This window comes from Megalobrama amblycephala, linkage group LG7 (assembly GCF_018812025.1).
Source record: "Megalobrama amblycephala isolate DHTTF-2021 linkage group LG7, ASM1881202v1, whole genome shotgun sequence".
NCBI lineage: Eukaryota > Metazoa > Chordata > Actinopteri > Cypriniformes > Xenocyprididae > Megalobrama > Megalobrama amblycephala.
This window is the reverse complement of record NC_063050.1, coordinates 50,709,338-50,734,283: the sequence shown is the minus strand read 5'-3', so window position 1 is coordinate 50,734,283 and position 24,946 is coordinate 50,709,338. Positions and strand designations below refer to the sequence as shown.

Sequence of the window (24,946 nt, the reverse complement as noted above, 5' to 3'; positions counted from 1 at the left end):
CTGAGAGAAAAGTCAAAATTGTAAGAAAAAAAGTTTCTTTTATTTATTCATTTTATTATGATTATTATTATTATTTTTTTTTTTTTATTATTACGTGGCGGAAACAAGCTTCCATGCTTTCCACTCATTACCTTTTGAAGTGCATTTATAATGCTAAATACTATCACCATTAATGAGAGAAGACTGACAGTTATTGTACATTATATAAATCCCTCCACATCTATAACTTTAGGCAATACATTGCGGAGACGTTATTATGATGAATGTACTTTCTGTTATTTAAGTGAATTTCTGTGGTTGCATTGATTCTATGATGCTTCCAATTTGCTGTTCTTTGTAATAGGAAAACTGCTCGTAATTGTAAATATGATCGTATACATTGTTTGAGGCTTTATTTAATTTGAAAAGGGATAGTTATATTTCTGGTGCCATTGTATATCAGTACATAATAATAATGCTGATATTTGAATTTCTGTACAGACTAAGATTAAATTTGAATTTAGGAATATGCTATAAGCAGAAGGGAAGAAACTATATTGTCAATCAATTTTAATGTTAATTTCTGACATTATGTGCATATTCATCTGACTTTTTTACGTTCTTTATGATCGTTTGTGTATTTAAAGATCATATTTTCTTATGCTGTGTGTGTGGAGTGGTACTTGTTGCTTAGATGCAATATATTGCTATACTGTACAACTCCAGTTCATCAGAGGGACAAAGGAGATCACTCACTTCATAGCACTGACACTAAACTCAGGGGACAAGGTTGAAATGAGCCATTGGGATGTTTTTTTTAGTCATTGAAAAAGAAAACCAGGAAAAAACATATCTACATTTTTTTAAAGTAGATACAGACTGACAGAATTTGCCTTAGATAAAGTAATTCAGTTGTGACCGAATGGCTAAAGTCTGTGAAAAAAATGTGTATTTTATTGTACAATAAAGCTAGAGACATGCATATGTTTATATTGATGTTTATTCTGCTTATTGATCATACATTATTCTGTGCATAAAATATTGTCTGTATTGTACATTAAAATCAAATTCATATAGTCCCTTCAAATTTTGTTTACAAATTAAAATATCTAAAATTATTAATTATACAAAAAGTATGTGAACGACTTGCAGAATCTGTGAAAAAATGTAACAAAATAAGAGAGATAATACAAAATGCATGTTATTTTTTGTTTAGTACTGTCCTGAGTAAGATATTTTACATAAAAGATGTTTACATATAATTAACAAGACTAAAAATAGCTGAATTTATTAAAATAACCCAGTTTGGGAACCCTTGATTCTCAATACTGTGTGTGGTTACCTGATGATCCACACTGTTTTTGTGTTTTGTGAAAACTTTTGAACAGGATGAAGAGGTCCAAATTTGTCTTATTTTATTGAAATATCATTGCTTTTCATTTAGTACTGCCCTTCTGAAGCAACAGAAGATACTTTCATGTTTCCCGGAAGAAAGATTAAATACAATTTACCTTGATATTTGAATTCAAAAGTTTTCACCCCTCGGCTCTTAATGCATCGTGTTTCCTTCTGGAGCATCAGTGAATGTTTTAACCTTTTTTAATAGTTGAGTTTGAATCCCTCAGTTGTCCTCAGTGTGAAAAGATGAATCTCAAAATCATACAGTCACTGCTGGAAAGGGTTCAAATATGCAAAAGATGCTGGAAAACTGATTAATTTTTGATTAATTTAAATTTCTGAAGAACAGAGCTCAGTTTAACTGCTCAGGACAAACAAGAGAGTCATGAACAACCATCACAAAACAAAAATCAGTCATACATCATCCAGGTAACCACACACAGTATTGAGAATCAACTTCACAAACTTTTGAACTGGGTCATTTTAATAAATTCAGCTATTTTTTTGTCTTGTGGATTATATGTAAACATCTTTTATGTAAAATATCTTACTCAGGACAGTACTAAAAAAAAATAAAAAAAAATGAAAAATTATGATTTATAAATATAAATGTTTGGTTCATTATTGTTATATTGGTAATGTGATTATTATTGATCTCAAGTGCTGATCATGGGGCGTTTTGGAATTAGTTTGTATACACAATTAATGAAAATGTGTAATAAATTTTTATTTAGATCAAAAAGAGCACCTACTGAACTATAACCACACCAGTTATCATAAATATCACCGGTGAATATGATTCGCTGAAAACTATGGCTCATGAATATTAAATACCTTACGTGATTGGACGCTTGACTAAGTGACGCGAGTATGATAACATTGACGAAGCTTTTTTATTTTTTTACAGTCTAGGCTTTCGCCATAATAGGACAAATAAACTGTCAACCTGATCTTAGAAAAGAATAACTTAGAAAAGTAACACACACAAATGCCTCTTTCCTCTAGTGGGCGCTTTACGGCCAAAAACGAAATACTGGGTGTTTTTGTGTGTAAATGAAGATATTTGCACACTGAATAAAAATATTTTGAATCCATTTTGTGGATTAGCTACGCATGAAATTCGCTTTCGCAATCTGAAATAAAACTATTTTAAAAACGCCTCAGCGAGTAATCATGAACGACTGTGATTGGTCCATTAACAACAGCGGTGAGAAAAGTAACACGTTCCACGTTAGATTGATATTTCGTATTTATTTACTTTTTTATTATTATTATTATTATTATTATTCGTTATATACATCATATTTTGCTTTAATATCTTTACATTTGTTTCTTCAGAATTTCACCAGTCACATGTTGTAATTTCTTATAATTGTCTGACTTTTGTAGCTGTTTTTTTTTTTTTTTTTTTAAATATTTGTCTGATTTGAATAAAAAAATAGCCTTTTAATACAAATTCACACGCTGTACTTGACAAACCAGAAACCATAATTATATTTGACTCAACTTCGGTCCACTAACTCCCGCCCCTGTCCGAACTCACACTAACTGCTGTTTACGCTCTTATTCTATTTCTACGCAACTGAGCGCATTGACTTGCGTAACTGTGATTCTGAATTCGACGCTACGCATCTGTCACGCCAGAGACAGGGCGCCTTCACGACGCCTTTCTTCGGCCTTTCTGTGTTTTCAGTCCTTTTAAATGAACGTTGGAGGCCCAAAATGGATTTTGGAGATTTGTTTGACGAGCGAACTTTCACCTTTTCTGACTTTCAAGAGTTTACGGTCAGTATCTCGGGTGTTTTTGTTCTGTTTTGTTTGGCGGGTGACCGAGAAACTCACGCGAAACTGTCTCATGCGAGAACTTTAATGTGTTTAATGTATTCCTTCAGTATAAAGCCCAGAATATTAGACTGGAAGAACATGATTACTCTCAAATACAGCAAATGTCTCCTTTATTTCAGTATGTAAGACTGTAACTATTTGCTTTGAGTGTTAATATAGTTCGAGGCTTCATTATAGGCCCAGTGTTTAGGTGTGAAGAAACACGCATAACAGTAATGTTATGTTATTGATGTAATGATGTTAAGTAGTCATACCTCTTTTAAGATAAAAACTAATACATTTAAACATGTTTTGTATTCTGTAATCATGATCAGTTCCTGCCTAAACACGAGCATTGGTCAGAGAGAGTGAGGAAACGGCTGTATTATGGTCTTGACTCTGACAGCCCGTTGGATGCTTTATCTTGTCCCATGACAGGTGAGTCAACTAGTAAACCTAGTGCAAACTGTCGTTGTAATGTCATTTAAGTTGTCTTTTTCACCTAACTGCTTGTTTTGTCTTCTGTGTTTACATGGAAAATTTCTTGAAACATTTTGAAGTTACGTAATATTTTAATCTAATAATTTTAATTAAAGGATTAGTTCACTTTCAAATTAAAATTTCCTGATAATTTACTCACCCCCATGTCATCCAAGATGTTCATGTCTTTCTCTCTTCAGTCGAAAAGAAATTAAGGTTTTTGATGAAAACATTCCAGGATTATTCTCCATATAGTGGACTTCAATGGAGCCCAAACGGTTGAAGGTCAAAATAACAGTTTACAGTGATCCCAGATGAGGAATAAGGGTCCTGTCTAGAGAAACCATCGCTCATTTTCTTAAAAAAATGTAAAATTTTATATGTTTTAACCATAAATGCTCATCTTGAACTAGCTCTTTTCTTCTCTATTTGAACTCCAGCAGTGTAGACACTGCTAAGTGTATTACTGCCCTCCACAGGTCAAAGTTTGAACTAAATTGTCATATACAATATGGTAGTGCAAGTATATAACAATTAGTTCAAACTTTAACCTGTGGAGGGCAGTAATACACTTAGCAGTGTCTACAATGCTGGAATTCAAATAAAGAAGAGAGCTAGTTCAAGATAAGCATTTATATATATATATATATATATATATATATATATATATATATATATATATATATATATATATATATATATATATATATATATTATTATTATTATTATTATTATTATTTTTTTTTTTAAGAAAATGAGTGGTGGTTTCTCTAGATAAGACTCTTATTCCTCATCTGGGATCGTATATGTAGAATGCTTTGAAGCTGCAATGAAACTGTTTTGACCTTTAACTGTTTGGTGCCCATTGAAGTCCACTATATGGAGAAAAATCCTGGAATGTTTTCATCAAAAACCTTAATTTCTTTTCGCCTGAAGAAAGAAAGACATGGACATTTTGGATGACATGGGGGTGAGTAAATTATCAGGAAATTTTTATTTGGAAGTGAACTAATCCTTTAAATTTTATTTTTACAATTATTTATTATGTGCATGCTGCTGTTTGAATATTTAGTTTATTTTAACTAACTACGAGAAAAATTATTATTTGAATAATTAAGTATACTTTTATTACGACTTAATTATTTATATTTATACTTATATTTACAATTCTAAGAATCTAATTTTAAATCTAAAATTAAATATACCTTTTACTTATATTAGTACTTGGTCTTTGCATGAAATTCAAGCAAAGTTTGTATATCATAATTGCATTCCTACATTATCCCATGTTTGGGTAGATACTTTTTATCATGCGTAATATACATATGACGGTTTATGCTGTACAGTGCTTTATATTCGTCACTTATAATTGTGTTTCCTCTAGATATTGCTGTGGAACTGCTTCAGAAATCTGCCCCAAGCCCCATAAGGAAACTCCACAAGAAATATGCTGCACATGTGGCCAGGTAGGATTGCTGTATTATATCTTTGACTTCAAAACATCAAATCTCATTATTAAGGACGAGGATTAGGGTCAAAATAAAATTATCTTGAGATTAAAGTCATTATAATGCGAGATCAAACTCAGAGTTGACTAAGTGATCCAACTCTGTCATGTCCTCTATCAGTATGCAATGAACTCTGTTCAAACGTGTTTATTCTCAACATTGTATTTTGACTTTTTTTTCTCAAAATTTAATGTTTTTTCTCAAAACACAATGACTTTATTCTCAAATCTTAATGAGTTTATTCTCAACAATTTATTTCAACCTTATTCTGGAAATTCCATTTTCTTGAAACCATGATTTCATTCTCAAAATTTAATGTTTATTTTTGACATTTTATGACATTCAATTTAATGTTTTTTTTTCTCGAAACACGTTGAATTTATTCTCAATTTAATGAGTTTATTCTAAACGGTTTATTTTGACCTTTTTCACAAAATTTTACTTTTTTTCCCCCCTCAAAATGACTTTATTCTCAAATCTAAATGAGTTTATTCTCGTCAATTTTGACTTTTTTTCACAAAATTTAACGTGTTTTTTCTTAAAGCACGACGACTTTATTCTCAAATCTAAATGAGTTTATTCTCTACAATTTATTTTGACTTTATCCTGGAAATTTAACAAGTTTTTTCTTGAAACACAATGATTTCATTCTCAAAATGTAATGTTTATTTTTGAAATTTTATTGCGACTTTTTTCACGAAATGTAATGATTTTTTTTTTCTCAAAACACGGTGACTTTATTCTCAACAATTTATTTCGACTTTATTCCGGAAATTTAAAAAGTTTTTTCTTGAAACGGTGATTTCATTCTCAAAATGTAATGTTTATTTTTGACATTTTATTTCGACTTTTTTGTCAATTTAACAAGTTTTTTCTCGAAATAGGATGACTTTATTCTCAAAATTAATGAGTTTATTCTCAACATTTTATTTCGACTTTTTTTCTTGAAAATCTGCAAGTTCAATCTCACGTTATAATGACTTTAATCTCGAGAGTTTTTTTATTGTCTTTGTTTTTTAATTAATGCTTGGCCCTAATCCTCTTCCGTACATTATAATACCTACTACACTGTATATGTTAAATATTCACTGGATCAATATCAAACCCTGTTTTGTGTTACAGGGAAGCATGTATATCTCCTTGCGCTATGATGTTGGCCTTGATATACATTGAAAGACTGCGACACAGAAACCCCGAATACCTGCAACAGATCTCATCCTCAGACCTCTTTTTGATATCCATGGTACGCATCCAAGCATTTTTATTAGCCTTATTTTTTCTGGTTCACTATTCTGGCCAACTTCACTGATTTCTCCTGTCATCTCCAGATGGTTGCCAGCAAATACTTGTATGATGAAGGAGAAGAGGAGGAGGTTTTCAACGATGAATGGGGTACTGCGGCCAAACTGGATGTTCAGACTGTCAACACTCTGGAAATGAACTTCCTCAATGCGATCGTAAGCGTGACCTTCCAAAGAACTAAATCAAATTAATGTAGTTTGACTGGTTTTGTCCTTTCATACACAGTTTGAATTATTAAGACTAAGTTTCATTGCTAGGTTGTGATTTTTCTATCGAAATTGATTTGAAACAAGATATTTCACATTTACAGGACTGGAATCTCTTCACCGAGCCCAGTGACTTCTTTAAGGTCCTAAGTCAGGTGGAAACCGGGTAGGTTGGTTAACATGCATTTACTGTGTCGTAACAGTACATCTAAATAATGTTATTATAATAATATTATTATACTCATACACTTTGAGTCACAGCATACATTTTTGTTCTTTTCAAAAGATCACAGACAATTGTTAATGGCATGACCCTTTTTAATAGCTCATGAGTATTTAAGTTTTTTTGTTTTAACTTTACAGTCTAATCTGTTTATCAGAGTGATTTGGATTAGCAGTACATTTCTCTTAAGTTGTGAATCATGTGCACATTTTGTTGTTACAATGTTATTATGACTTCTGCTGTAAAAAGTTCAGCATTTTAATGTGCTTCGTCCCTGCAGCATTGCGGAGCGGCAAGGTATGAAGCGAGGCTGGTTTACCTACACGGATCTCTGCGTCCTGTTGGAGCAAACCCATTGGAGGGAAGCCCTGTCTGGCTATCTACCAGCACTTTACCAAGGTGAAAAATCACAGCTAAACCTTATGAGCTCTAGTGTTAAACACTAGTGTCAAAAGTATCGACTTTAGCCAAGTTGGCCATTGTGTTCACACGATATGTCTGTGATTGGCTACAATGATCAACGCTTCAAAAACATGTTATAAATAGACATCTTTGACGCATCTATACTGAGGTGCTTGAACAGGTACCCATGGGAGCATTTAAAAGGATCCGCTGATAAACGCCTGCTTTCAAGCACTCTGTGTGTATCTGTATAAGTGCAAAGATGTCTATTTATAACATGTTTTTGAAGCGTTGATCATTGTAGCCAATCACAGACATATCTGTTGAGTGCATGAACACAGTGGCCAATCAGAGGCGTGTAGGAATCTGCTCAAAATGCTTGTGGGAAATGCTGGTATTATCACATTTTCAAAATTTCAGTACCGACTTGGTACTAAAGTTGGTACTTTTGACAACACTAATAAATCCACCAAAAAATAAAAGTAGCTCATTTGACAAAATTTTGGACAAAAATTTTGACTATATATCAATATGACTATAAAATAATGTGTCCCGTGCTGGCAAAATGAGTCTGAATGCGCACAGGTTAATTTCGAGCTACAGGCAAAACAAGTGAAAAATGTAAATTTTGGTTGAATTTGAGCTTTTCACAAAAATTAGTTCATTAAGCCCTCGTCTAGCAATCCCAATGCTCCAAGTATCAATTAAACATCTAAAAGTATCTTTATTTGAATGTTTTCTGAGAGGAGTACCTTTCCTTTGACCATGAAAAATGCTGTTTGTCACTGTTTGCTTCTGGACGACTGGCGCTTCTCTCAGCTTAAGTTTGGTATCGTTGTAAAGCGCAGCATTCCAACTTTGTGAATATTCATAGCGAATTCTCAATGGAATGAAATATGATTTTCAAACTCATGCTGATGTAAACAAAACAATTTTACTTGTGCTGACTGACTGAAATATACACAGAATTACAGTATTTCAAAAAAATCTGTCTTGGCGAGTATTCACGCAAACATCTGTTATGAACGTTTGGTTAACTTGTTTTTTTTTCCTATGGATGGTTTGTGCCAAATTTGGTGGTATTAGCAGGAATTTTAAGGTATGATAACGAGATGATTTTGTTTTGAAACCTTCAGAAAACTTTAACTTGATTTTTCTCAAAATTGACTTTGAAGGTTTTTTAATAGAGAATATGAGAATAACAACTCATTTTTGAAAATTTGCTCATTGCGACTCATTTTGCCAGCACAGGTCACACACACATATATATATATATATATATATATATATATATATATATATATATATATATATATATATATATATATATATATATATATATATATATATATATATATATATATATATAAAACAATTTTTACTACTAAATTATTAAACAAAATAATAAATATTACTGTTGTAATACTTCACTGTAAAACAAAAAAAGATGTATTCAAGTAAAATAATATACTGAAAATTATAATTTTAAAATTACAATACTAATATTTATGGCTGTCATAATTTCTTCAATTTCAAATGTTAAATCATTGAGCTTTTATTTTGGTGGTAAGTCATTGGCAGCTCTTAAAGCTTCTCTTTTGTAGACAACAGCCGGTTTATAAATGTTTTTCATTGATATTATTTTGTTGCGCTAAATTTCACTGGTATCTAAAATTTGAGTGTCAACTTTATTTATTAAAATACAAGGTCAAAAACGACAAAAAACAATAACTATTTTATTCATTTATTACTTTTTTGTGGTGGGGCCAGTGAAAATTGGATTCATTGAATCAAATCGAGAATCGAATCGAACCGGGACATCTGTATCGATACCCAGCTCTAGACAACACTGTTATCAGGAGCTGCTCGCGTGTAAATGAACATACTGAAAACTGCCTTTGCGATTTAATAACTGAGCACGATTATGGTTTCATTGTGCAGCCCTATCTTTAATCAGTTGTTTTTTTCCTTCCCTCAGATCACCTGTATGTTGGGTCTCCTGTACTTGACAAGCGTAGCCGGCCTCATCGCTTCTTCCGCTGTCATCCACCAGCTCAGCCGTCTTCCCAACACCAGCCACACTTACTTGGACCCGATTACGCACACATCCCTTCAGACACCAGCGCTCCTCCCTGAGCTCTTGCTGGACATACCTCGGCCAACCTCAAACCTCCATTGCTGCGTCCTGACCAACGACAGCTTGAAGCCGCGCCCCACCGTTGTGCCCGAGCAGCCTACCTCTTCATCCTATCAGAACATGGCGCTCTGTCTCTGGGGCTCCATCCTCTCTACTCTTTCCTACTCAAACCCCTTGTTGGACATCCAGCCACAAGACTGTTTGGTATCCGAAGTGGTCTGTAATGGCCACACGGGGGGTTTCCCCCAATTCGCAATAGCTCGCAATGGCTCGACGACTCTTTCCTCTCCGTGGTATTCCCGTCTCACTGCACATTGGCTTGGGTTAGGTCAGTTTAGCATAGGCCTGATGTTTCCAGACCCCCATGTTAGCTCTATGCCACCATTTCAAAGTCACCCATGTTGCCCAGAGACTACTTTGCCATATGGGAAATTGCCATCTCTTCTAATGCCCGGTTAGATGAGTCTTCTAGCAAAATAAACCAGCTAAGTTTACATGCGCAGTCAACTCCCTTGGTTTTCCTTGTTGTATATGAACCAGTGATATAGGTTGGATATAACCAGGTTGTGGTGGGATATCAGTATGTTGGGGAGAAGGTGGTTAGGATGCTTAAGTGCTTATTGACAGTTTGAATCTTGACGTGTGTGATGCAGTGCACGCTAATGCAGTATAAATGAACGTTTTTTTTTTTCTTCTTTTTCCGGATGTGTTTGGCTGTTTTTAGGTGTTACATGAAACCTCCAAAGCATCCAAACAAAAATAATGTTACATAAGTTAACAAAAGGGTCTTCTCTTGTGCCGGAAGTGCGTGCTCTTGTTTTGAATAGTTCGTCTGGCTTTGCGCAAGATGGCGATGTGCTGATGAGGGCTGTATTGTTATGAAGTTCCTTCCTGTGAAAGCCTTTATTTTCAAGTTGGGTTTGAATTTAAGCCTGGTTTTGTTCACTTGGTTTCAGAGAGGACGGGTTGAAGAAAAGCGAAAAGGGATCAGTTTTAAAGTTTAGTTTAAGATATACCTAATGTTCAGATAGTTGATGCCATACCTCATCCACAAAGCACTGATCAAAGAACGCTTTATTTGACTGTTTTCTAACGATCCTCGATATTTTGATATCCTGAAGTGATAACATATTGGAATTACTGAACGGGCTAATTCAATAGATTTATTTGGGTTCATTGCTTTGTTAATGAGTTTAATTTGACTTTATTTTATGTTCTTTAAATGTAATTAAGCAAACGATATATTAGGACTTGGGCATAAAAAAGCACCTGATTTAGTGAGCTCTTACATATCCACCATAATTTCTTCATGACTTCTGTATTTTCATGAATTTTGTACATTTTGTATAGAAATTATAAAAGAACATATAGCTGCAACAAAAGTAATAAAAACACCTTAATCTCAAACATGTCTTTGTCTTTTATTATTATTATTATTATTTTATTATTATTATTATTATTATATATTTTTGTTGTTATATGCAGTAGAAAATGTTTTTAAGAATGGATTTGTAGATTGCATATTGCTTTATAATATAGAAATATATATATTTATATATATATATAGAGAGAGAGAGAGAGAGAGAGAGAGAGAGAGAGAGAGAGAGATAGATTGCATATTGCAATTTTGCTTTAAACTATATACTATATATTGCTTTATAATATATATAAAAAAAAAATATATATATATATATATATATATATATATATATATATATATGATTGCATTTTGCATATTTGTAGATTGCATGTTGCTTTAAACTATATACTATATATTGCTTTATAATATAGAAATATATATATATATATAGAGAGAGAGAGAGAGAGATAGATTGCATATTGCAATTTTACTTTTACTATATACTACATATTGCTTTATAATATATAAATAAAATATATATATTATATAGATTGCATTTTGCATATTTGTAGATTGCATATTGCTTTAAACTATATACTATATATTGCTTTATAATATATATATATATATATATATATATATATATATATATATATAGATAGATATGTAGATATATAGATTGCATATTGCAATTTTGCTTTAAACTATATACTATATATTGCTTTATAATATATAAATAAATATATTATTTTATATTGCATTTTGCATATTTGTAGATTGCATATTGCTTTAAACTATATACTATATATTGCTTTATAATATATAAATATATATATATATATATATATATATATATATATATATATATATATATATAATTTGTGTGTCTATGTATATATGTATGTGTGTAGGTTTTTTTTATTTTAAGGAAATTGTTCAAACCAAGTTTAATGGCTAAATATTTCGAGCAATATCAAAGGCATTTCTTGGCATGTGTGGCGTAAAGTTAATTTTGGACCCTTCATGATGGAATGGGTGGGCGCGCGCATATCGCACAGGCCACGCGCTATTTTTGGAATAACCTGTGCGCGCTCCTACATGCCAGCTCTCGTGTTGTCTGTCAGTGTCAAACCAGACACCTTTACACCACATTTAACAGGACTCGTACAGCAATATCCTAAAATAGGTAGTCTTCTTTTCACCAGAGCGTCGCCGCTTTGCCTTTGTCTGTCTGTGTGCTGCGTTTAGAGGCAGCGTCGCGTCTTAAATGACCGACCTCAGTTGATCCTAATATAGTTCGGGTGAAGCGAGCATGCGCAGGACGCGGAGATGTGCACGGAGAAGCTCGGCAGTAGTGCACACGCACAAATGGACACTGGCACGCAGGTAATAAACCTTCTCTTGCTGGTGTAAATCAGCGTCGGATGCATGCGTTAAAATAAAGGCTTGAGAGAATGGAGAATGCAACGTAAACATCATGTTTTTAGAAGTGGTAACATTGGTAATGCCATATTTTAACGTTATTATTTACAAAAAAATACCACAGTGCTACTGTGGAATTACCTTGTTTTCTTTTTTTTTAATTTACAATAGTAAAACCATGGTGGTTTGGAAGCCCAATGATACATACATTTTAGTACTATGGTATATATGCTGTTAAAATACCATAATTCAGCCATCTGATTCATAACTGTACCATGTTACCTCCAATTACTCTTTGTAAAGGATAGCATAGCAATGTAGCATACAATTTTTTGTAATGAAAACTACTGTTTTGATGTATATAAAACATGCATTTGGTGCATTATTATCAGTGCACACAATTAAAATACTTGTTTTTTGGCAGGACGTTTGCCATGAGGACTATATAATGAACAGCACAGGTAGGTCAACACACACATTTCATAAATGAGCATTTACGTACAGCACTTAAGGTTAAGGCATCTTCAAAATGAAGATGTTTTTCGATGTGTTTGTTTGTGTCCCTCCAGACCCCGATCCGAATGCAGAAGCTTATATGAACTTCATGAAGAAACACTGTTGTTATGATGCGATTCCCACCAGCTGCAAACTGGTCATTTTTGACACCACACTGCAGGTTGGGATGCAGTAACAGAAAATGTTATCATTTAACATGATTTAAAATGTGAAGGGGACCTAATGCCCCTATTAACAAGATGTAATATAAGTCTCAGGTGTCCCCAGAATGTGTCTGTGAAGTTTCAGCTCAAAATACCCCACAGATCATTTATTATAGCTTGTCAAATTTGCCCCTGTTTGGGTGTGAGCAAAAACACACCGTGTGTCCCTTTAAATGCAAATGAGCTGCTGCTCCCGGCCCCCTTTCCAGAAAAGGGCGGAGCTTTAACATCTCAACAACAACAAAGCTGGAGAATCTCATGCAGCCAAAATGAGGATTGTCAGTAACGGTGTTCAGCCTTACATTGTTCAAACCGGAGTCGACACTGATGGAGAGACTCAGGAAGAAGTTACAACTTTTAGAATGAAACTGGACGTTTCTGAATGGTTAGTGGATAAATTTATGTAGTTGCTGTGGAGTTGATTCAACTCATCCACTAGCATGTGCCGTCATGTTAATCTTTTGTGCAAATCCAGCATTGAATTGACCCTCGTTTGTGAAGCAGTCTGGCGTAAAATGACGGCATGACAACAACACTCTACTACAACAACTCTTCCTCTTCTCTAAAGCAGCCCAACATGGCCCCACCCCCTTTGTTGTGTGTTCTCGGGGGCGGGGTTTATGTAAATTTTGGAGTTAGTGATGTCACCAACCCAGGAAGAAGCTCGTTGTAGTCCCTACCAGCCGTTTGTTGTAGTCCTTAAAAAGCGATTTTTCTTTGCATTGAACTTTGAGCGTCGTAACTTTGCAGATGTTGTTTATGATCAAACAGCAACATTACACACTAACTAAAGTTAAAAAGTAAAATCATAATCAACCACCCCTTTAACATCAATATTCATTTAGAGGAGGTGATGAACACACATCTGTTGTATCGACACAGGTGAAGAAGGCCTTCTTTGCTCTGGTTGCGAACGGCCTGAGAGCGGCCCCTCTCTGGGACAACAAACTGCAGAGATTTGTGGGTAAGATCGACTCCGCTGAGCATGTGCATATTATTTTTATCTAGCCTATATAAATTGTTCTCTTTCGTTAGTGTTTACTTCATCCCCTTGCCATTTCCTCAGGTATGCTGACAATCACAGATTTTATCAATATTCTTCATCGGTATTACAAGTCACCTATGGTGGGTTGCGATCTCTGCCTCTTCTCTAATGCCCACCTTGTGTTGTCCTTCACGGTTTGAATCATATTGATTTTTGCATTGACTGTCCACATAATGCTGCATGAAACAGATATTGTTTCTTTGTTAGTTGATAACAAAGTGCCTTGAAACAGTATTCGGCCCTAGTCTTTTTCATACAAATGATTTCCTTAACCTGATATCTCGAGCTTTTGATTTGTAAATCAGTCGACTCTGTAACAGTTCAGCCTGTTAAAGAATCTTCTCATCAGCTTTGAGTAGATTTCCAGATATGTTTTGTCTTCTCTTATTCAATATTTATAATTATAAAGAGAAGTAATATTTTTAAATGTTTCAGTTTTAGATTAAAAAATGTTTTTTTAAATGTGTTTTGTAGATTATACACTACCGTTCTAAAGTTTGGGGTCATTTTATTAAAGAAACTAATACTTTTATTCAGCAAGGATGCATTTAATTGATCAAAAGTGACAGTGAAGACATTTATAATGTGACAAACGATTGCTATTTTCAATAGATTTCATTTAAATTCTGTTATTTTGACCTTTGTTTCATCAAAGAAACCTGAAAAATGTATCACAGTTTCCACAAAAATATGAAGCAGCACAGCTGTTTTCAACATTGATAATAATCAGAAATGTTTCTTGAGCATCAAATCATCATATTAAAATGATTTCTGAAGGATCATGTGACACTGAAGACTGGAAATTTACATTTTTAAAATATTTGAATAGAAAACACTTATTTTAAATTGTAATAATATTTCACAATATTACTGTTTTTTCTGTATATTTATTCAAATAAATACAGCCTTGTACCGACCCCAAACCTTTGATAAGTAGTTTATATTTATAGATAGTCTATATATTATATTTATATTACACTTTTTAATTATTATATATTTTATAGGTGCTTTCTTTGTCTTATAGGTTCAGATCTATGAATTGGAGGATCACAAGATTGAGACATGGAGAGGTGATTCATTTCAAAGTAAATAATCTGAACAGATGATGTTGGGATGTTGGGACGGCCATTACCGGTTTGATCAAATGAATTATGTCTTAAAGGCACAATATGTACGATTTTTAGATTAAAATATCAAAGAACCACTAGAGCAGTGTTATTTATTTTGTTAACTTGTGTACTCACATTATCCTAAATGATTCAAGAATGTTTAAATCCAGAGAAATAAGCAATTTCAAACAGGACACGGACTGTGTCCGTGCGTCTCCTATCAATGACATCATGCCCACGTTATCCTCGATTTTCGGTTTTATTTTAAACCATGAAAATCAGTCATCAAGCTACGCCTTTGTTTTGAAGCGACCTCTAGTGGCGAAAATTACATATTGTGCCTTTAAAGGACTATTGGTTTGTCTTTCTAAAGCATTTACTATGTAAAATGTTTTGCTTAATAATAATAAAAAAAGAAACAAGCTCTTTGCATGAACTGCCCACAAGTAGAAGAGGAAAAGAGTGAAATCAAACATTTTTAATATACATTCTTTGCATTACTTCAAATATTAGGATGACATATTTAGTATTGAAACATTAACAGGCTGGCTGTATCTCCACAGGGCTCAATATATCTCATGCAGCTGTCATTGACTGTCATTGTGTGATTATAGGGCAAATTTACTGCAGTGTTACCTGAGATGAACGACTTGCGTTTGATTTTTTTCCAATGTTTTTCTGTTTCTGTTGTCATGTGCTCTTTCTTTCTTTAGACGTCTATCTGCAATATCACGATCAATATCTCATCAGTATCACACCTGAGGCAAGGTATTAAAAACTTACAGCCACACTTTGAGTTTTGGAGGTGGTGCCAGGATTGCAGGTGCCATGTACGATTTTTCTATACCTAAGATTTGTAATCGTAATTTATATATAAGATGCAACATAGATATTCATGTTTGCACTACCGTTCAAAATATTGGGGTCTGTAATGTTTTTGAAATATTATATATACAATTTAAAATAAGTGTTTTCTATTTGAATATATTTTAAAATGTAATTTATTCCTGTGATCAAAGTTGAATTTTCAGCATCATTACTCCAGTCTTCAGTGTCACATGATCCTTCAGAAATCATTCTAATATGCAGCTTGAGAAGCATTTATTTTTTTATATCAATGTTGTGCAATGTTTTTGTGTAAATTGTTTTTTCAGGATTCTTTGTTCAAAAGAACAGCAATTATTTGAAATAGAAATCTTTTGTAACATTACTGTCACTTTTGGTCAATTTACTGCATCCTTGCTGAATAAAAGTATTATTTTTTAATAGTGCTGTCAAAATTAACACGTTAACGTATGCAATTAATATTTAACGCAATTAACGCAGCATTGCGTCAGCCTTTAGCTAGCGTTAAATTATATGATCCTGATATCATTCATTCAAGTGCCATTAAACCATTCAAGCACAATAAGACACAAATAAGAACTTAAATAAGAAGATAGTGTGCCGGCTGCATTCAGTTCTGTTTCAAGCTTGAATGGACAAAAACACACAAAATTATGCCAAAATGATCGCTTTGTCGGTTATCCTCGTAAGCACAGTTTTAAATGAGTCAAATAAAGTCTTTTAAAGTCAAATAAAGAGTTTTGAGGAAATAGGATGTGTGTCAGATACGCGTCAGATCTTAAAGTGACAGCAGCCTAATAAACCTGCTGCTGTCATTAATGTTAATCAAAGAACAAAAGACAAAGAGAAAATCACACTGTTCTTGACTGAATAACTTTTGTTGCTTAAGGATTAATCTATATTAAATGTATAATTTCTGCAGTGAAGACTGTTTGATACTTTATTCAGTTTCTGTTTCCTTCTTACCTGTTAGATCAAATATTTTAAATATACTGTCTTTATGTTGTTTCTACATTAATTTGGAGATTAAATATGAAATTATTACAATATAAAAAGATATTAAAAAACTTTAATGTTAGGTGCAATTAATCGCGATTACAGAAAAACGTGTAATTAATTAGTTAATTTTTTAATAGATTGGCAGCACAATTTAAAAAAAAAAACTTTTAAGCAGTAGTGTATTTATTAATAATAGGGGTGTGACGAGACAGGTATATCACGAGACGAGACGAGACTCGAGATTGAGTTCACGAGACGAGACGAGATAGCGAAATACATGACTAGAAAAAAATAGTCTGCAGGTGTATTTGAAATGTTTTAACTAATCATCTTATAATGAATGTCATTTCAGTTCTACTTTCTTACTATGAATTATCATATGCAGTAAAAGACAACAATACTCAAGCACTGTAAAAGGTTTTGCTACAAACTCAACTGACTGACTTCTCTTCTGTATGATTTCAGTCTCTTCAGATCTTACTGTACATGATTTATGAGCTTCTACAACTTTTGACCTCCTAACTGAACTCCTCTCCACAAACTGATCATAGAAATAAAAACAGTATAAATAAAAATGGTAACACTTTACAATAAGGTCTCATTTATTAACATGTATTAACCAACATCAACTAACAACAAGCAATATATTTGCTACAGTATTTATTAATCTTTGTTTATGTTAATAAAAATAGTCATTCATTGTTAGTTCATGATAGTTCACAGTGCATTAACTAATGTTAACAAATGAAACCTTATTGTTTGTGCTAAATAAGATTAAGAGAAAACTGTCATTCATTTTCATGGTAACACTTTACAATAAGTGCAACCATAATCGCACTCTCTCAACATTCAAAGTGCAAATAAGACCAAATTTTTCTTTGATACAGAGCTAAGAGATGGTTACAACTACACTGCCCAGCCTAAAATAGCTTTCATATTGAGAGATAATTGTATTCATCAGGGAGCCGCTTTCAAAATGCGGGGTATTGAAATCGCGTTTGAATGACCGCTTGTGTTTACTTTCACTTTCAGCGATCGCGCGTAACTCTGTAAATATGGAGCGGCGGCGACCGTTATCCAACTGAATTAAATGTTTTTTTATTAAAATACATCATCATCAGTAAAATCATCCTTACCACTCTGTCATGGCAACAGCACGAGACTACTTTTCGCCTCAACGAGAAATCTCGTCACAGTTTAGTCTCGCTAGATCTCGTGACACGAGATCTCGTCACACCCCTAATTAATAATATAATTGATCCTATATAAAATATATTAATAATATATTTTATAATATATTCTAACCTAAAAATGAAAATAATATAATTTATTACTCACCCTCATGTCGTTCCACACCCGTAAGACCTTCGTTCATCTTCTGAACACAAATTAAGATATTTTAGTTGAAATCCGATGGCTCAGTGAGGCCTGAGCAATGACATTTCCTCTCTCAAGATCCATAAAGGTACTAAAAACTTATTTAAATCAGTTCATGTGAGTACAGTGGTTCAATATTAATATTATAAAGTGACGAGAATATTTTTGGTGCGCCAAAAAAACAAAATAACGACTTATATAGTCGAAACACTGCTTCATGAAGCATCGGAGCGTTATGAATCAGTGTGTCGAATAAGCGGTTCGGAGCGCCAAAGTCATGTGATTTCAGCAGTTTGGCGGTTTGACACGCGATCCGAATCATGATTCGACACAAAAGATTCATAACGCTCCGAAGCTTCATGAAGCAGTGTTTCAACTATATAAGTCGTTATTTTGTTTTTTTTGGTGCACAAAAAATATTCTTGTCGCTTTATAATATTAATATTGAACCACTGTACTCACATGAACTGATTTAAATATGTTTTTAGTACATTAATGGATCTTGAGAGAGGAAATGTCATTGCTGGCTATGCCATCGGATTTCAACAAAAATATCTTAATTTGTGTTCTGAAGATTAACGAAGGTCTTACAGCTGTGAAACGACATGAGGGTGAGTAATAAAATGACATTATTTGGGTGAACTAACCCTTTAACACATTTTTCTGTCCGTACACAGCCTCTTTGATGCCGTCTACTCTTTACTGAAACACAAAATCCACAGGCTGCCGGTCATCGACCCAGAGTCTGGAAATGTCCTTCACATACTGACCCATAAGAGAATCCTCAAGTTCCTTCATTTATTTGTAAGATGAAAAAAATCAATTTCTTGGTTCTATTTGAAATGTTCAGCAGGTTTTTGCATAAATCTGATTTTGATTGCATCTCTAGGAAGCCGCAGTGCCCAAGCCACGCTTCTTGAAGATGCAAATCAAAGATGCGGGAATAGGAACTTTCACAGACATAGCCACAGTCTCACAGACGGCCACTGTGTACGATGCACTTTCTGTGTTTGTCGAGCGACGCGTGTCCGCTCTCCCAGTGGTGGATGACGATGGTACGCTTCACTCAATAACAGTCAAATAAGTCAGAAAAGAATATATTACAAAGCAAAATAAATGTACTTCCCTTCCTTCTGTTTCATTTTCTAGGCAAGGTGGTTGCCCTGTATTCCAGATTTGATGTGATTGTGAGAATCTCTTCTCCTTTTTTTTTAATTTCAGACATTAAAAACCGCATTGGCTTACTGAGAGAACTTGTAACCCATATCTTAAATGATGATATTTTAGTTTTGTGCCTCTGTTTCCTCTAACAGAATCTCGCAGCGCAGAAAACCTATAATAACCTGAGCATGAGCATGCAGGAGGCGGTGCGGAGGAGGCGCTGTTATGTGGAAGGAGTCATTAAATGCTATCCTGACGAGACTTTGGAAACTGTTATTGACAGAATAGTCAAGGCGGAGGTAAGTATGTGTATTCTAAACTGAGGCTGCTCTCGTTATTTCTGAGATGTTTGAATTGGCTAAAGGACTACATTTGGCTAATACTGGCACATTTATGGAAATGTTAATTAATGTGTGCATCGTATTTATAAGTAAATTGAAATATAAATGATTTAGAAATAAAAAATATAAATGAATCCATTTCATATCTCCATATATATTTATTTTATAATTGTTTTGCAAATGTTCTATTTTGTTTTGTTTCGAATTAGATTTGTCATGCTATTTTGTTTTGCAACAAATGCATGAAACGGAAGTTGTGATAATATTTTCTTTCCTATTATGATGTATATCTAAGTGAAACGGCTTCTTCGAACATGTAAAAATGTAGGGCGGGACTTGATTTTGTCCGTCTGGAGTTTGATTGACAGGCGATCTAACCAATCATATCGCCGAATCCGATATTTTAGATTAACGTCGGTGGACTTGATCTTGAAAAATGGTGTGTAATGACTTCTTTCTGCGGTTGAAACAACATTCCTTCTGATGTTCATGTTTATTTGATGCTGTAAATGAACTAGTAGATAGAGATGATCGGTTCACGAGCCGTTTGATCTAAAGCGCTACAGTGATCTGTCATGACACTGTAAAGAGCCACAAAACAGTATTTACTGCTTAAATTTCTTTAAAACCTACAAAATTTGTACTTTCACATCAAAAGTAACCTGCTCTGTCTTGTCTGTCGACGCATTGTCAGTTTCCTCTTTCGAATTTATTTTGTTTTGTAACAAATGTCATTTAATTTAAATTCTGCATGAAACAAGTTGTGATAGTCTTTTCCTTTCTATTATGATGTATTTATGTATTTATAATATTACTATTATGACGTATATATAAGTGAAACGTCTTCTCGAACAAGTAAAAATGTAGGGCGGGACTTGATTTTGTCCATCTGGAGTTTGATTGACAGGCGATCTAACCAATCATATCGCCAAATGCACCATTTTGTACGAGAAAACGCAGTCAGGAGAGTTAGTAGATTAACGTCGGTGGACTTGATCTTGAAAAATGGCATACTGACGTCTTTCCGTGGTTGAAACAACATTCCTTCTGATGTACATTCATGTTTATTTGATGCTGTAAATTAACTAGTAGCAAGAGATTATCAGTTCACGAGCCGCTTGATTTAAAGCGCTACAGCGATCTGTCATGACATATTAAAAACATATTAACAAAATAAAGTTTTCTGCGATGGATAGGTTTAGGGTTAAGGGATAGACTATAGAGTTTGTACAGTATAAAAATCATTATGCCTATGGAATGCCCTCATTACGTGTGTGTGTGTTTTTTCTGAGATGTTTAATCTCGGCTGTGTCCAGGTCCATAGGCTGGTGCTTGTGGACAGAGATGACGTGGTTCAGGGAATAATCTCTCTCTCAGACCTGCTGCAGGCCATAGTCTTATCTCCAGCAGGTATTGATGCTCTGTTTTCCTAACCTGAGAGGATATGTTTTCACCTGTTCCCTCATCTAACCAGCACTAGTAACCAGGTAGGCTTTACTCTGCCTTCCCTGCCTAGCTTTGCCAACACATGCATTGCTTCTGCATACAGTTCTAGAGGTTTGCACACACCTACTCATTCTTTATTACAACTATTTTCTATGTTTTATAACTAAAGTAAAGTCATCAAAACTATAAAAAAGCATGAATGGAATTATGTAGTGATAAAAAAATGTTAAAGTAGTGATAAAAGAAATCTCTTTTATTTGAGGTGCATCATGGGTTATTTGACACATTATTGAAGGTGTTCACTTGTTGATGCTTTTCCTTCACTATCCACTTCAGCTAATTTATTTGGAAAGGTTTATTATTATTATTAATTTTAGTAGTAGTAGTAGTAGTAGTAGTAGTAGTAGTAAATAAAAATAATAATAAAATAATAATTCAAATAATATATTTCCCAAATAATAATAGTAATTGTTATTATTATAAAATAAAAAGTCAAAAAAGAGCACAAGGAATTTTTTATTAGAAAATGTTTTTTTTAAACATTTTATTTTATTATAATTTTAATAATAATAATAATAATAATAATTTTAATAAAATAAAAATAATATTTTTTCTAAATAAATATATAATAACCAATAAAAATATGATTTATTATTATTATTATTATTATTATTAGTAGTAGTAGTAGTAGTAGTAATAGAAATAAATAAATAATAATTCAAATAATAAATTTTCAAATAAATTATAACCTTTATTATTCCAAATAACAACAACAACAACAATAATAATAATAATAATAATAATAATAATAATTATTATTATTATTATTATTATTATTATTATTGTTGTTGTTGTTGTTGTTGTTGTTGTTAAAATAATAATTAAAATAAGAAATATTTTTCCTATATAAATATATAATAATAATATTATTTATTGTATTTAAATATAATAATAATAATAATAATAATATAATAATAATAATAATATTATAAAAATTACATAAATACATAATTATATTTTCTAATAATAATAATAATTATTATTATTAATATTATTATTATTAATATTATTAAAATAATAATTAAGATAAGAAATACTATTTTTCCTGTATAAATGTATATTTATTATTTATTTAAATATATATTTATTATTATTATTATTATTATTATTATTTATATTATTGTATATTATTATTATTATTAGTTAGTAGTAGTAGTAGTAAATAATAATAATAATAATAATAAAATAATAATTATTACTTCTAAATAAGTTTAAATATTTATTATTCCAAATAAATATATAATAATAATATTTATTGTAACAACAATAATTAAAATAACAAATAAAATGTATTTCTTTCCTAATAAATATATAATGTAATAATAAAAAATAACAATAATATTAATATTATATGGAATTCCTATCATACATATGCCTAATTTATATTTGCCTACAAAACACATTTCTTGCATTTAAGCATAAAGCATACAATCACAAAAACATGCATTAATTCAGGTGTGTTCAAATGTTTTACTAGAACTGGTAAATTACCCCACAGTATTATGTTTCTTTATTATTACATTTTTTATAATCATTATTGTATACCATATCATCTGAAGACATCATGTTATGTCTTGTGTTATGTAAAGCTCCAGCACCCATGAATCGCAGCCACTCCCAATACATTTTGCTCTCCACAGTGCTGACACATTTTCTCTCTACTCTTGGCTATTCACACCCAGTGAGCAATGAAAAACCTGAAAACACCTAGATGCAATACTAATCATAGAAAATTGCTGATGAATAGCATACTCCCCGCATGCTCTATGCATGTGTGTGACCTCTTTGTTGGTTGCATGAGTCTGTGAATGTTTGAGAATACCCTGGTAGGTCAGGGACGTGACCCCGGGTCTCTTTGTTACGGTCATTTAACACCTGAGTGGTTGGAAACACAGTATAATGTCAACAAACAGCCGCTGGTCCAGACATCTCACCTCTCTCTGCTGATATTGTGGTCCTTCTAGAAAGTATTTTTATGAAAAACATGGTATTATACAGTTCAAAAAGCATTGTAATCCCGTTTTACTCTTTGTAAGTGAATTCTCTTATCCCGTTTCAGGTATTCAGAGCAGATAAAATATGACCGCGAGCAAGAATGAAGAAAAAATATCTTTTTTACATGATGCATTTGCATTGTAAAGCTTTATGGATCATGTAGAGTGTATAATATATTAAACAACAAATTTCTCATTTAACTGAGAGATTGTTTATGATGAGTACTGACAAAGAGAAGTGTTGCTTTAAGTTTTTATGTATGAGTGAGCACACAAGGGCTGGGATTTTGATCAAATTGATCATCTAGTTTGCCTTTTTGTGCTGCTATGAAATGTATAGACAGATTATCATGTTTTTTTGTTTTTGTTTTTGTTTTTTCCTAATAAAAAATTCCTTGTGCTCTTTTTTTTTTTTTTGCCTGATTGCCTACTCCACAAAATAACAAGAAATAATAATTAAAAACCAGAAAGAACATCTGTTGCAACCATTGGACATCAAATGTCACACTATTTCCTATGAAACAAAGAGACAAAGCAAAGGACACAATGTGAATACTGTATCCCACAAAATAATTTCTGTTGCTAATCTTAACCATCTGTTGCATTTTAGCTGCTTATTCTATTTCTAAATTAATAAAATAAACTTATTAATAAATTAAACTTAATTAAACTATTTGTAAAATAAATATTTGATTAATTAAATGAATAAAGTAAATTTTTATGTTAGGTGTAACAATGTTATTGAAATATTTATATTTAAAAAATAAATATTAATAAATAAATATAATTTCAAAAATATATAACCAAGCCAAGTGTTGCCAAGTCCACGGTTTTCCCGCAGAATTGTGCTACTTTAACAGTGTTGCCGCGGGTTGTTTTTCATGTTTGCGGGTTGAAGCGACCACAATAACATGATATTTAGCCCACGAAAATGCGAATTTTAACGGGATCCCTGCCAAAAAACGTAACCCCCCCACACCACCAACAAAACCACCAATGGTTGACTTTTTAATGTTGCATTCATGTGTTTAATGCAGTTATCACATTTACCTAATTTGCCAATAAACCAGTTTTATTGGTTGCAATAAAGACGAAGCTATTGGGACCATTTAAGAAACGCAGTGTCTGTAATTAGACATGCACACGCAATTTCTTCCAGCGCTTCAAATGTTATTTTTAATGTGATGACCACAAACATTATTTGTTCATCCTTCTGAGATTGTCCCCATTATAAAACCGAACGTTTTCAACATTTGATAGAAAACACTTTTTTAAAAATTAAAAAAGACATTAATTACCACTTTAACCAGCAGGTGGCAGCATAGTAGCATTTATTTGTGCATATATTAGCCATTTCCTGTAATAGTTTCACTTTTGAATAAATATTAAGCATTATAAAATAACTAGGTTTAAAAATAAGTTTGTCAATGTGAGGCATGAATTACTCACAAAATCTCATGAAAAACAATAACTTTTCATGTGAATTACACAGAAAGCGAGCATCGCCCTTTCCCTTTGTAATAACAGCAGCTGTCAGTCAAGCTCAGTCAATGAATCTAAAAGTGCACAATAAATATTTAATTTTTGATGCTTTTTTTCAAACGAAAG

General features: G+C 32.6%; 2 protein-coding genes across 8 annotated transcripts; both read left to right on the top strand.

Annotated features, from left to right (window-relative positions):
* Nucleotides 1-2,976: 2,976 nt before the first annotated feature.
* cnppd1 (cyclin Pas1/PHO80 domain containing 1) lies at nucleotides 2,977-10,866 on the top strand. The gene is given in 9 exon segments (XM_048198003.1): nucleotides 2,977-3,162; nucleotides 3,537-3,639; nucleotides 5,066-5,147; nucleotides 6,312-6,432; nucleotides 6,518-6,646; nucleotides 6,802-6,863; nucleotides 7,201-7,294; nucleotides 7,296-7,319; nucleotides 9,301-10,866. Coding segments are annotated over 9 exon segments (1,296 nt in total). The 5' UTR covers nucleotides 2,977-3,099; the 3' UTR covers nucleotides 9,919-10,866.
* A 992-nt stretch (nucleotides 10,867-11,858) lies between these two features.
* Nucleotides 11,859-23,746, top strand: prkag3a (protein kinase, AMP-activated, gamma 3a non-catalytic subunit). 7 transcript variants are annotated; one of them, XM_048197997.1, is made up of 13 exons: nucleotides 11,859-12,205; nucleotides 12,666-12,702; nucleotides 12,811-12,917; nucleotides 13,843-13,924; nucleotides 14,027-14,085; nucleotides 15,030-15,090; nucleotides 15,828-15,882; nucleotides 19,014-19,140; nucleotides 19,226-19,391; nucleotides 19,486-19,523; nucleotides 19,650-19,796; nucleotides 21,131-21,248; nucleotides 23,404-23,746. In XM_048197997.1, the coding sequence occupies exons 1-13, from the start codon at nucleotides 12,149-12,151 to the stop codon at nucleotides 23,418-23,420; spliced, it is 1,071 nt and encodes a 356-aa protein (XP_048053954.1). In that variant the 5' UTR covers nucleotides 11,859-12,148; the 3' UTR covers nucleotides 23,421-23,746. The 7 variants fall into 7 exon arrangements, with proteins under 7 accessions (XP_048053954.1, XP_048053955.1, XP_048053953.1 ...); XM_048197998.1 differs by having other exon boundaries at nucleotides 11,860-12,205; nucleotides 15,030-15,075; nucleotides 21,131-21,325; XM_048197996.1 differs by having other exon boundaries at nucleotides 11,860-12,205; nucleotides 21,131-21,325.
* Nucleotides 23,747-24,946: the final 1,200 nt, after the last annotated feature.

Coding starts and splice junctions, on each gene's coding strand:
- prkag3a (XM_048197996.1), top strand. CDS start 12,149: ATGTGCACGGAGAAGCTCGGCAGTAGTGCACACGCACAAATGGACACT. Junction 13,925..14,026: donor CAAACTGCAGAGATTTGTGG/GTAAGATCGACT, acceptor CCATTTCCTCAG/GTATGCTGACAATCACAGAT. Junction 19,797..21,130: donor ACAGAATAGTCAAGGCGGAG/GTAAGTATGTGT, acceptor GTTTTTTCTGAG/ATGTTTAATCTCGGCTGTGT.